Source organism: Lepus europaeus, chromosome X (genome assembly GCF_033115175.1).
Source record: "Lepus europaeus isolate LE1 chromosome X, mLepTim1.pri, whole genome shotgun sequence".
In the NCBI taxonomy this organism is placed as follows: Eukaryota; Metazoa; Chordata; class Mammalia; order Lagomorpha; family Leporidae; genus Lepus; species Lepus europaeus.
This window is the reverse complement of record NC_084850.1, coordinates 52,738,037-52,752,591: the sequence shown is the minus strand read 5'-3', so window position 1 is coordinate 52,752,591 and position 14,555 is coordinate 52,738,037. Positions and strand designations below refer to the sequence as shown.

General features: G+C 41.2%; 1 protein-coding gene across 1 annotated transcript in view; it reads left to right on the top strand.

The window, feature by feature from the left end:
* TRPC5 (transient receptor potential cation channel subfamily C member 5) overlaps positions 1 to 14,555 on the top strand; it is a 166,125-nt gene that overhangs the window by 40,672 nt on the left and 110,898 nt on the right. Inside the window, exon 2 of the mRNA XM_062183541.1 lies at positions 6,441 to 6,962. Coding sequence (XP_062039525.1) covers positions 6,441 to 6,962 — 522 coding nt within the window. The remainder of the gene's footprint in view (positions 1 to 6,440; positions 6,963 to 14,555) is intronic.

The window sequence follows — 14,555 nt, the reverse complement described above, 5'->3', positions numbered from 1 at the left end:
ACTTGGTCAATTTCCTCTATATTTCTCTTTAGCAAGTCTTCTCTCTATTCAACTCTCATCAAACATCCATCAACATCTACCTCCCTCACCCATAGCATTTGATCTCACCTCCGATTTCAATAAGAAAACAGGAGTTTTAGATGGAAATTACTTAACGCCCTGCTGTATGCAACAGCAAACTTACATACAGCTCCACTCAGCTTACCTTTCTCCTCCAGTTTCTGAGGATAAGTTGTCCTTCTTATAGATAAGGTAAGGTCAATCCTCTGCCATAACCAACTTTGCTCTGACCCTTACCCATCCCCCTTCTCCTCAGGCACTTCCATCCACCCTAAGCCCTTTCTTTCCCTTATCTGTAGCCTCTCCCCTCCTCTCTGGTGGCTCCTTCTTATTTAATCAACATACTCCAGCTGCAGCTTCCTCTCCTTCCCTTCATAGCCATGTTTCATAAGAAAGGCCTGGACTATTAGGCCAGTAACTCAGACTAGGGATTCAACAAGAATTTTTGTTTCACAAACTGGGGCACACATGGGGACAAAGCTGCAATTCAGAAACTAAAAGAACAAGAAGAGTGCCCCTATGCAAAGCCCCAGCAATTGGAATTTAGAATGGAGGAGGCTGAGACCCACCACTTCAGTTCTTCCTGCTTCAAGCCTCGGTTGCTCTGGAAACTTGGGGCGGGACACAGTATTTGAGGTAGCTCAGTAGGCCCAGATGTGGGAGAGCTGGAGCTAGCAGAGGCATATTCCACCCAATCTCTTGGTTTCAACTACAGTAGTCCCACTCTTACCTGTGAAGGATAGCTTCCAAGACTCCCAGTAATACCTGACACCATGGATAACACTCAACTCTAGATGGTATGTTGTCCCCTATGCGTTCATTCCTATGATAATGTTTATAACTTATGAATGGTAAGATAATAATAATACCTAATAAAATAAGTCTAACAATATACTGTAAAAAAGTCATTTAAAACTCAGAATTGCTTATTTCTGGAACTTTTCATTTAATATTTTCAGACCACAGATGACCAGGGATAACTAAAACCTTGGAAAGTAAAATCACAGATAAGGGGGGAGAACTGCTGTACTATTATTGGCTAAAGACTCTCAGATCTATATTTTTGGCCCTTGACCTCCGATTCAAAATTCACGCTGGAGGGGCCAGCATTGTGGTACAGCAAGTTAAGCTACATCTTACAACACTGGTATCCCATATCAGAGTGCTGGTTCTTTCAGTCCAGCTCCCTACTAATGCACCTGGCAAGGCAGAAGATTATGGCCCAAGTGCTTGGACCCCTGACACCCATGTGGAAAACCATAGAGAGAGTTTCTGAGTCCTGACTTTAGTCTGACCCAGTCCTGGTTGTTGTGGGCATTTTGGGAGTGAACCAGCCAATGATAGTCATCTGTCTCTCCCTTCTCTATGTCGCTCTTTCAAATAAATAAATATTTTTTTTAAAAGTTCATACTGAAGTTATAGTTTTCTGCTGCTATTCCAATAGGGACTTCAAACTCAACATGTCCCAAAGCAATTTTTTTAAAACTCTAAACCCACACTTCCACCTATATTCATTGAGTTGCTAACACCACCATTCAACCAGGCATGCAATCTAAAAACCCGACATCTTTGATTTCTTCTCTCACTTGACATGTGCAATGAATTTCTTAAATCTGTTCTTTACTATCCATAGAATCACTGTGTAAGGTCATCGCCATCATTTCACTTGCACTAATGATATCTGCTAACCAGGCTTACCGCATTCTGAAACTCATCCAATGGTGTGCTGGAACTGGCTTACAGCAGCTCACTAAAGCCAGTTGTCTCCTTTTCTTCCCAAAGCTGTGTCCTATGATATCAAATTAATGGCTTGAAATTGGTCGACGTGGCAGTATTTATACCACAGAAATCAGCAAACAAATCAAGATCTTTCTTACCGCATGGTGAGCTGATTGTTAAGCGCTTACCAGCATATTTACCGTGGCCATTTCCAACACTTCAGTCAAATTAATCATTGTAAAACATTTAATTTGGGGCTAGCATTGTGGCATAGCAGGTAAAGCTGCTGCCTGTGATGCCAGCATCCCATATAGGTGCCAGTTCATGTCCTGGCTGCTCCACTTCAGATTCAGCTCTCTGCTAATGGCCTGGAGAAAGCAACAGAGAATGGCCCAAGTACTTGGGCCCCGTCAACCACATGGGAGACCCGGATGAAGCTTCTGGCTCCTAGCTTTGGCCTGGCTCAGCCCTGGCCTTTCTGGCCACTTGGGGAGTAAACCAGTGGATAGAAGATTCTCTCTCTCTCTCTCTCTCTCTGTGTGTGTGTGTATGCGTGTGTGTGTCCCTCTTTCTGTAACTCTGACTTTCAAATAGATAAATAAATCTTAAAAATATTTAATTCAACTATTGCATTCTCCTGATGAAATTCTTCAACGGCTCCTCCTGGTCAACAGATAATATCGAAATTCCTTAACATAGTATATGAGACCATTTATCATTCAGAGCCTGCTTGAATGTCTAGCTTCATCTCCCATCCCTCCTTAGTCTCACAACTTATGTCTGAGTACAAAAGTCACAAACTCAAGCCAAGTTTGCCCCATGTATATTTTGTTTGCCTGCAAACTGTCTTTAAAAATTTTTGAGTCAACACTTAAAACTAAGAAATTATATCCCCAATACATATGTATGACTTCTCTTGAAAAATTTACAGGGCCTGGCCCTCATTTGTGCCTACAAATTTGCAGGATTTAAGAAGCTGCCATTGCCTTTGAAAGGGGCTCTACAGTTCACCTGTTCCTACCATCCATCCACTCAAATGATATGTACATTTCCCTCATTTAGGGTACTTTTTTGCCCCCTGGTACAGACCATATCATAAAATGTAGATCATTATCAAGAACCTCTGACCCTCACTATAGGACTTGTTCTTTATCATGACTGTCCTGTTAGTAGCACATGATCCATGCACAGCCCAGAAAGGGAAACACAGCAGAATGATGAAGGGAGAAAAAGAAGATCTGGAGGATAAACTCCATTTTGAAGCAACAAAATTGAGAAAATTACAGGCAGGAACGTTCCCAAGTGTTTAATACCTCAAAGATTTCCCTATACAGGTAGCCTGCTAGCCCACCTTAGAGCTGTGAGCTGTCTACTTTCTCCACTGGACATGAAAAGGCAAGGCCCAAGGAAACTAGCTTATATTGGCCCAAACTCTGGGAGTCTGATTTGTGAACAAGAGAGTCAATTTCTCAATTTGAGAAGAAATATACTGTCTTATTTCTGGGTGCCTGCTCTGTGTCCAGCACCATGTTCCATGCCACATGGAGCCAAGCAGACTAGACAGCTGTTCCTTCAAAGAGCTCACAACCTTATGGAGGAAGCAAGAACTACATATGTGAGATAATTAGGGAACAAAACAGTGATTATCTCAGATATAACCTAGTACTCACAATATGAGTGATCTTTAGAAAGTGCATATTATGGTAAAAATGCATAGATTTCAAAACGTTTTACATTAAAACAAGCTTATCTTTTAATTTCATTTTTCCATGAACTTCTTGAGGGGACTCATGTATGTGGCCTTAAAATTATCCTGTTATTGCTGGGAGAGGGAGTGGAAGGTGGGACGGTTGTGGGTGGGAGGAAAGTTATGGGGGAGAGAAAGCCACTGTAATCCAAAATCTGTACTTTGGAAATTTATATTTATTAAATAAAAGTTTAAAAAATTATCCTCTTATTTTATTAGCTCAAATACAATTTTATCATGTTTGGGTGGGCAGCAAAGGATAGACTCAAAGTTAGGAGGGGGAGCTACTATAGAAATCAGAGGCAACGGCCTTTGACTGGCTGAGGAATGTGTTGAAACCAGTGTATCCCACAAGAATACATACAGAGCAATGGATGATGTGAACTGCGGCAACCTTTGAGGGACAATGACTGGAAGACAAAAGGCAGTCTAAATGGGAGGATGTGGTTGGTCAATGCAGCCCAGTTTTCTTTTTAAAAGATTTCCTTTCTGGTGTCACATACCAAAAAAGCCAAATGGCAAATGAGAAAGTTCCTTGTTGGAAAAAAAAAGAAAAGTAGAAAGAGCAAGAGAAGGGGGTGGGGAGAGAACCGGAAGAACAGCCTAGTAGGAAGTACACAGTACCACCAATATAATCCAGGAAATGTGCTGCAGGTTATCCCCTCTGTCTCCTCCTACCCCAACACCTTTAGATGGTGACAGAGATTGAGGAATGCTTCTGCCCAGATTTCACATATCTGAGTTTTTATCTTCTCCAGGCAGACTGTCACAAATTGCTCACTTACCATCTCTCCCAACTCAAGGCTTCACGACGGTTGTGTTCATGTTCATTTCCAGGCCCACTCAGACCCACTTCTTCCCTAGCCGGCAGGCTTATGTTAATTTCTGAGATTATTCTTTCCTATGTCCAATTTACTTTATGAGCCAAGTTGCTCACTTCCTGCTGTCTTATTTGGAGCTGCTTCCTCTAAATGTTTAACAATGTTTGCTCGCTGCTCCAGCCTAGCAATTGATGATCAATGTGCACCCAGCTTTCAGCTCTTCAGCAGCTGAAGCACCCACTAAGTGAAGGAAACAGGTTTCTTACAAAGTCTTCCTCCTCCCCCTTTCTCTCACTCTATTTTCTGGCCACTTTCCTGTTTGGGAATCCCTCCTGCAAGGTGGGAGGGAGGCAGATGATGAAAAACAGTAACTCATCCTTTTGTCAGTTTGCCAATAACTGTGGGTTGTTGGGGCTTTTTTTTAAAAAAAAAAGAGGTTTTGAGAGTAAAATAAATTATTGATTAAAACGATAGTTGTTTCTTTGGTGAGATTCTTAATTATTCATGTTTTGAAACCATTTTTTTCCTTCTTCTGTAAGTGGACCAGGATCAATATTTCCCAGTCTTCTGAAACACTATCTGCACTTTAATTACTCAGCTCTACCTCTCCATAAAGACTCCTTTGACTATGCCAGTCCTCCACATTCTCTAGCTCTACATCCTACCACAATTGCATGTCTAGCGTAATAGAACAAATGGATCCATGCTAACAGAATAGTAGGTGTTAAAAAGTCAGTCTTTCCCAAGTAATGCCCAATTGTATGTAGGTTTTTGGGAAATAGAACATATCCCAAAGGAATAACTCCTTGTCACTATTGCACTGCACTATGACAGGTTTGGGGGCAAATCTGCATGTTTTTGGCAGATGGACCTTTCAGTGAACTTCAACACACACACACACCCAAAAAAACTACTTCTTTCATGCTCTTTTCCATACCATATTCATGTTTCCACTCTTTATTCATCAAGACTGTGTTGTAGTTATGTACATCATTAGCTTACCACTAAACTTAGTTCTTTGGGAGAAAACATCCTTTTCTGTGAGTCTGCTGAACTGCCTCAGTTTCCCTACTCAACTTTGAGAACTGAGTCCCAAAGATGTATTTTAAAGTTTAAATTTTTTTTTATTCATTGATCAGGTCGTTTACACGCAGTCCCCCAGAACTTCTCCTGAGTACCCCAAGAACTCCACACCTTTTACCTATAACTGCTATTTACACCAAACATTAAGTCGTGGTGATGCAGGAATTCTGGTGTTAGTGCCTGACCAGGTTGTTGATGTGCTTAGCAGTTTTAGCAAAGGTCCTTTTCCAACTATTAACTGTGCTGCAAGCCTAGAAATCCTCATTTACAGAGCTCTTCTTCCTGACAATAAAGAATTGTCTTTACCTTCCTAAGACCTCCATGAAGTTGAATGAACCCTGTCTGGCCTTGGTCTTTGGTTCCCTGGAGCCTGATAGACATTCAGAAACATTGTAAGGAATTGAGGGAGTCCTTCCTTCAGCCTCCAAAGCTTGATTTAGTAATACGATCTTTGAGATTACAGGTTGTCATTTGCCTTTCAAACAAATATTCCTATGATCTCTGTGGCTCATTTGAAACTGAACACATATTACTTTATACTGTTACCAATTGCACATATGGCTGATCTACCCAACTAAGTTCCAGAAGGTCAAGAACAATGTCTTTTATTTCTTCTCATCCCCTATTGTGACCCAGACAGAATTAGCATGTTATACTTTCAGAATTTAACAGCTAGGCTCTAGAACGACAGTGCTTGAGGTTGAATCGTGGTTCTGCTATTAAAAACTGTGTCACTGTAGGCATACTCTTTAACCTCTCTGTGTCTCTGCTTCTTTATATGGGAAGAGTATTTACCTCACAAGTTTGTGGTAGAGATTAAATGAGTAAATATATACAAAGTGCTTAGAACAGTGCCTGGCACATAGTGAGAATGTCGCACACCTGAGCCTTAATGGTGAGGAGGAGTGACAAAAAGAATTCCTGAATTGCGAATATTTGATGTGTTCTATGCTCCTTCTGTCTCCAACCTTTAATCCTGCCCTTCTATGCTTCTCATTTCTTGTATTTAGGTGCCCACTCTGATGATGGATACCCAGTTCTCTGAGTTCACACCAGACATCACTCCTATTATGCTGGCTGCCCACACCAACAACTATGAAATCATCAAATTGCTTGTCCAGAAACGAGTCACAATCCCACGGCCCCACCAGATACGCTGCAACTGTGTGGAGTGTGTATCCAGTTCTGAAGTAGACAGTCTGCGCCATTCTCGCTCCCGACTGAATATCTACAAGGCTCTCGCAAGCCCCTCACTCATTGCCTTATCAAGCGAGGATCCCATCCTAACTGCCTTCCGCCTGGGCTGGGAGCTCAAGGAGCTCAGTAAAGTGGAGAATGAGTTCAAGGCTGAGTATGAGGAGCTCTCCCAGCAGTGCAAGCTGTTTGCCAAAGACCTGCTGGACCAAGCCCGGAGCTCCCGGGAACTGGAGATCATCCTCAACCACAGAGATGACCACAGTGAAGAGCTTGATCCTCAGAAGTACCATGATCTGGCTAAGCTGAAGGTGGCCATCAAATACCACCAGAAAGAGGTAAGCTGAGCTCACCTTTGCTCTCCGAGGAGCTTCAGGCCTGCAGAATTCAGAGCAGCAGATCAAGAAGCAGCAACTTTGTACCAATTAGACCTCTAACCAATGGCTGAAAAGGCCTTAGAATAATTCGACCCATTCATTCAAGACATAGACTGCCTCTGTACATCTTCATTATGGTACATCGGCATGTGATTTTTTATGAGAAAACATTCATTCAATAAAATTTTTTAAAAATAATTATTTATTTGAGAGGCAGAGTTACAGAGAAAGAGAATGAGAGAGAGAGAGAGAGAGAGAGAGAGAGAGAGAATGAGAGAGAGAGAGAGAGAGAGAGAGAATCTTCTATCCACTGATTCACTCCCCAAATGCCTACAATGGCTGGGCCTGGGCTAGACTAAAACCAAGAGTTAGGGGCTTCTTTCAGGTCACTTATTTGGGTGCAGGGGCCCAGGGACTTGGGCCATCTTTCACTGCTTTCTCAGGTGCATTAGTGGGGAGCTGGATCAGAGTGGAATATCTAGGACTCGAATTAGTGCCCATATGGGATGCTGGTGTTGCAGGTGGCAGCTTAACCTGCTGCACCACAACACCAGTCCCACAACAAATGCTTTTTCAGCACTGTTCTCAGTGCTTTTAATACAGAAGACAGACACTGACCCTGTCTTCATGCAACTTACATGCTAGTGGTGGATATTAGTAAACAATCACTTTAAAGTGTATGTAATTACAAACTAAGTATTCTAAAGAAGAGTGTTCTGTGAGAACACATGACAATGGATCCTACCCTGTGTACTTTGGACATGGGGATGGGGGCAGGAATCATGGAAGACTCATGGTCCAGATGCTGGTACTTGTTAGAAGCCCCACAAGCAAGATAAACCTTGGGAAGATGGAGTCATAGTCAGGGTTTGTAGTTCTATAGAAGGCTAAAAGCAACAACTGCTGTGGTGTGATCTTCAAACTGTTAGGTGCCACCTCTTTGAGTGTGGGCAGTTCAAGCAGGTCACAGGAGAGACTTTGCTTTCTAGCTTGGCCAGATTGACCATCTAGCAAGTGCTGCTCTATGCCATCTATCCCCAAACAATTTTGGGAAGCCTCCAAGAAAGCTTAACTTAGCTCTTTAATGAGATGCATGGTGCTATAGAAAGAGCAGGGGCTGTGGAACCAGAGCAGCTGAGGATAGAATCCCAACTCATCATTAGCTCTATGACCCAAAGTCATTCAGATTGTCAAGGTGCTGGTTTGCTCATTTATAAAATGAAGATGGCTATAGTTTCTCCATTTTACAGGGTTAATGTGCAAATAAATGAGAAAAGCTAGTGTTGAATGCATGTCACATGAAGTACTTTAATGTGTATTTCCTTCTCTCTTCCATGGTGCTTGGAGTCAGATCCAAGCAGGTAGAACCAATAGGTGCTTGCTAGTTGAAGGGAAACTACCCTTTCATGGATCCTGGCACTAAGGCAAATCACATGTGTGTTCACTTTGTTCCTTCCTCTGACATAAAAAAAGAAAATCATGTCATTAAAGTGAGGCAAAACAGTACCAGAGGCCACTTTCAAGGGGATGAGAGGGAGAGAGAGAGAGAGAAATGGGGATAATAACAGGAGTATTACTTCCCTAGAAAAAATGTAAAGATTAAATGAAATTTAAAAAGCTTATGCTGGGGCCGGCGCTGTGGTGTAGTGGGTAAAGCCTGCAGTGCCGGCATCCCATATGGTCACCGGTTCGAATCCCAGCTGCTTCACTTCCGATCCAGCTCTCTGCTATAGCCTGGGAAAGCAGTACAAGATGGCCCAAGTCCTTGGGCCCCTGCACCAGCATGGGAGATCCGGAAGAAGCTCCGGGCTCCTAGCTTCAGATCGGTGTAGCTCCAGCCATTGCAGCCAATTGGGAAGTGAACCAGCAGATGGAAGACCTCTCTCCCTCTCTCTCTCTCTCTCTGCCTCTACCTCTCTGCCTCTGCCTCTCTGTAACTCTGCCTTTCAAAATAATTTTTTTAAAAAGCTTATGCATTCCAGAATACTGAGCACACAGTAGGCATTCGACAAATATTAGCTGCTATGATTATTCATTTTCATTGTTCCACATGGGTAATCCATAGTATTTGGTCATAATCTGTGTATTAAATTGCAGGTAATCGATATAGTATCCCTGCCTCCCTCCCATGGCCCTCCTATTAATGTATAGTATCAGTTATTGTGTTAAGTTGTCTGCTATATGGTCTAATTGATTTGTCTACACTCCGATAAATGCACTGTGAATTCCTATTAATGATGTTTTCACTTTGCATAAATGGTTACAATAGTACGAGGAAAAACATCACAGGCATTTTGCTTCTGAATGACAGAATGGTTAATGGGAACAGAATAGTTCATAAAAATAGAAATGGTCAAATATGACTGATGTTGGCATCCCTGGACCCAGTGGATAGGAGATACCTTTCAAAATTTGAGGTTCCCTTTATTCCCCCTGAAAAGTGACACAGCATTTATCTTCAAAAACTTCACTGTAATGTGTCACCAATTTTGTATTGATAGATCACCTTCTATTTTGTGACTTGACCCCTTCCACACGTATAATCTGTTTTGTCATGTTAAGCTACTTCTCCACTGGGAAACCACTGTAATAACGGTCTCACTGTCATGGAGATCTACTTGGCACATGACTATGGAATCACTCTTGGATTCTGCATTAACTGCCCTCCAACTCTCATTAGTTTTATCATCACTTTTCTTCTTTATTTCAGTTCTTTTACTGTCCTGAAACTTCTGTGCCCCGTGTTCTTTATTTTATAATTTCTCTTATTATTGCTCTTATAAAATGTGTTACTACATGTTCATACAATATATTTTTCAGCCATCATTATACCAACCTGAATGTGCCAAGGAGTTATATTTCTTTTTGCTTTCTTAAGTAAGCATCAGAAATTCAAACATTATTTCCAAGACCCATTTTTTTTGTGTACATTAAAGTGGAAAGAAATGTTTTTATTGTGGTAAAAACACACAATATATAATATAAAGTTTACCATTTTAAATATTTTTAAAGATTTATTTTTTTTTCTTGTTAACATGGGGACAGCCCCCCAAAGCTTTGTGGGCAGCCTGGGAGGCCCGCGAGCTCTAGAGCAGAGCCTAGGGGAGTGAGTTAGGATCGGGGTGGGAGGCACACACACACAGTGCTGCGCAGCTCCAGACGGCGAGCTGGGGGCAGGGCTGAGCTCAGGTGCCCAGCCGAATGCAGGGCAGAATGCAGGCCACAGCTTGAGAGAGGCCCGCGGTCAGGACAGCAGGCCTGGCCGCGCTGGGCTTGGTCTGCCTCTCACCTGCCCCAGGGCACGCAAGAGCCAGCCCGGCGCTCCAAACGGGCCCCAAGTCCTACCTAGAGGCTGAGGCCGGCCTCTGGAGGCCTCAGGAACACTAAAGATTTATTTATTTATTTGAGAGGTAGAGACAGAGAGAGAGAGAGATCTTCCATACACTGGTTCACTCCCCAAATGGCCACAAGGACCGGGGATGGCCCAGGCTGAAGCCAGGAATCAGGAATTTCCTCTGGGTCTCCCACGTGTGTGGAGGTCCCAGGCACTTGGGCCATCCTCCAATACTTTCTGAGGCACATAAGCAGGGAACTGGATCAGAAGTGGAGCAGCCAGGACTTGAACCAGCACCCATATGGGATGCCTACTACTGCAGGCTGCAGCCTTAAGCCACTGAGCCACAGCACCGGCCTCCATTATAACTATTTTTTAATGTACAGTTTAGAAACATGAAGTACATTCACATTATGCAACTATCATCTCTAGGATGCATTTTTGAAAATGTGCAACTTTGGGCTATCAATTTTCTTTTATTAGTGATTCTATATAGTTAGAATTTAATAGTTTGGGGGCCAGCGCCGTGGCTCACTTGGTTAATCCTCCGCCTGCGGGGCCGGCATCCCATATGGGCGCCGGGTTCTAGTCCCGGCTGCTCATCTTCCAGTCCAGCTCTCTGCTGTGGCCCAGGAGGGCAGTGGAAGATGGCCCAAGTACTTGGGCGCCTGCACCCATGTGGGAGACCAGGAAGAAGCACCTGGCTCCTGGCTTCGGATCGGCGTAGCAGCCATAGCAGCCATTTGGGGGGTGAACCAACGGAAGGAAGACCTTTCTCTCTGTCTCTCTCTCTCTCACTGTCTAACTCTGTCAAATAAATTTAAAATATATATATATAAAAAAAGAATTTAATATTTTGCAGACCAAATTATTTTACTCCATAATACCGGCAAAGTAATACCCGTCAGCTATTCAAAGTAATGGATATTCAGCAATAATACAAAAGCAATACCAAAAGCACTGTATTCATGAAAAGATCAACACTTTTAGGTCTGGTGCTATTCACTGATCACTGTAAATCAAATCAATGAGAAATATAGTATTTCACAGACTGAATTGTTTCAGTCAGAGCACATCAAACTCCAACACCTGGTTTGCAAACGGAAAGTAAGTGACTCTCAATTTCAGTGTCAATAGTAACACAATAAGGAATATAATTTCATGGAGCCACAGAAACCCACATATGGCTCAATGTTTAGTCCCATAGCCAGAGATTTCAGAATCATTTGGGGATTTATATATTTTGCTCCAGTTTTTCCAAGATACATTATCTTAGCAAAGGCCATAGATCAATTTTGGCTTAATTCACCCTTTTCAAGTTAAGCCACACTGAATAGCAAGTCAAGCTTGAGAATTAGGATATAGCTTAATGTTTGTACTCCAAAGGCATTGCTTTGGGGGATATAAGATATCATTTATATTCATCAAACTGTAAACCCATCTTAATTGTGACTTCATTTCCAGAAACTCTGTAATCCTTCCCAATCTGTGAATTAACTATTTTTTTTAAATCTGTCATTCCATTGAGTTTCAGATTAGTACAGTCTCTAATTTCTGTCCAATCTACAGGCCTGGTTTCAGGCTGAATATTCTCACTTTCTTGCACACATAAGCAATTTTTTTTTTCAGGGTGTTTTTGTAATTGTAACCTTAGTGTGTTTGGACAGGAAACACAATCTTGTGAGCTACTGAGATTCTAACACTCCAGGTGTCCATAAGAAATTCATTCTCAAAGTCTCAGGAAGCATACCGCTTAGTGTGTTGAATAAACATTCACAATCTAATCTTTAATTAAGTGAAACCTACACACAATGCTTAAGGCCACAAACATAAAAAGATTATGCTACTGATCATTCATTGTGTATTATGCAACATGTACTTTCAATCACCAATTTTTTGAAGTAAAAACCCTCCTCATGAAGGATGTGATGAAAGTAAGCAAACCTTTAATTTGAGCACAAATAAATGAATGAAACCACTGATTCCTCTTCTCTATGTTAGTCAAAAATCCTCAAATTCCTTAAAGGCATATAGTTTATGCGTACTAACACATCGAGAAGGAAAAATATTCACATCTTTTTTTTAAAGATTTATTTATTTATTTATTTTAAAAGAGTCAGAGAGAGGAAGAAAGAGACAAAGAGAGGGGAATCTTCCATTTGCTTGTTCACTCCCCCGATGGCCACAACTCCCAGGGCTGGGCCAGATTGAAGCCAGGAGCCAGAAGCTCTTTCCAGGTCTACCAAGTGGGTGCAGGGGCCCAAGCACTTGGATCATCTTCCCCTGCTTTTCTCAGGCACATTAGCAGGGAGCTGGAATGGAAGTGGAGCAGCCTGGACATGAACAGCATCCCTATGAGATGTCGGCACTGCAGGAGGCAGCTTTGCCCACCACTCCACAGTACCAGCCCCACATATTAACTTCTGATAGACACATGTTGGGAACCCCTAAACAAGTTGGAGACATTTCTTAAAAGGACATTTTTTATTCCAGATGAGCTTCAGACCCTAAAGAAAACCAGTAGAGGAATGAATAAGAATTATCTCGTATGACCATAATTATTCAAAGAGAAACAACTAGATAGGAATGGGGAAACTAAGCTAAAAGAAAAAAAATTTTTCCTCTTTTGCATTGGATTCCATGCTTAATACCAGTTGGGCCATGAGGTTCTATTTTCAATTATAGATAGAATACTTCCTCAGTGTTCATAATCCAGAATAAGTCAGAGCAGATATATCAAATCTCCAACCTCCCAAGCACATTAACAGGGAGCTAGATCAGAAGCAGAGCAGCCAGAACTCAAATTGGCATTTTGATAGAGGATGTTGGCATTGTAAGTTGTGGCTTAATTCACTGTGCCACAATACTGATTCCCTATTTTTTATTTTGTTAGAGATTTTCTCTAGGCTAATTGGTTGGTTTGTTAGCTTTCTGGGGGTTATGTAGCTAGAATAATAGCAAGTCTTAAATGTGGACTGTAGAGAGTAGGGTCCCTAAAAAAAAAGAAATAGTAATCAAGAACAATCACTAAATACCTCTAGTCTATTAAGACAAGGCTATCAGTAGAAAATCACAGTTGTCAGCTTGATAAAAAATTTTTAATCACATTGGATCATGATGGGTTAATAATATTTTAAGTTATATAATATCCTCAGGAATAAAACCTAGCCTCAAGTGGAATATGATTCATTATTTCCTGAAGGGCATTTTCATTATTATTTTTCCTCATTATTATTCCTACTAGAGCTCAAATCGACTCCCCCAAAAGAATTTAATTTGGTGAAAAAATTAAGCTCTGAAAAAAGAACTCTAATTTTGACATGAAGTAGAAGAAGGAAACTCTTGTATCTTAGAAAACAGGTGTCAAAGTGTTAGATAATCTTTAAATGTCAAATAAACTTTCCAGGACCATTGTATAGACATTTTTCAGATATTCCTGTGAAGTTATGATGTTGTACAATCTGGCCATTATCTTGAAAACTGTATTATTTCATTTATTTTCTATTGCCATTGAGGGCAAGCAGAAAAATAATTATAACTCTTAATTTAGAAATGAGACAGGATCATGTTCAGATTTGTGCAAGATTATATCTAGCAAAACCAGAAGTAGAACTTCAGCCTTCTGGTACAATATTGTCTTTGCATGTACTCTGCCACCTTCTATTGAGTGGGGCTCCTTTATACCATTTGATAACTTCCAAATTCATCATCAGGGAATTTAAGACAATCAGAGTTTCTTTGATTTGTGAGCTAAAGTTTATTAGTTAAAATATCTTAAAAATGTAAAGCAGTTTGAACCATACAAATTGTAAACAATTATAATCTAAAAACAGACAGTGGCAGTAAACATCAAACATAGCCAAGCAAGTATGCAATCACAGCTTCCCACACACCTTAGCCAGAGCACATTGGGATGAAGACTTGTGCTACCTAATTCATTGCCACCTATAAGCCTATTTCTTTTGGTTCTAATGCCTTGCTGCTTGTCATAGAATGATAAGCCTATGGCTTCAACATTGGTCTCAAGAAGATCTAGACAAGAGTCTAGCTATAGTTTAGATAAAGGACCAACTACCCTCCATTATTTTGGAGATTTAGGATTTCAATCAAAAGAATATAGCTAGTACAATAAGTTCATTCTCTTTCTGATGGGGCTTTTTTTTAAAAAAAAAAAAATCAGGTGCTTTACTAAACGGCAGCAATGAACTCAGCACACCAAG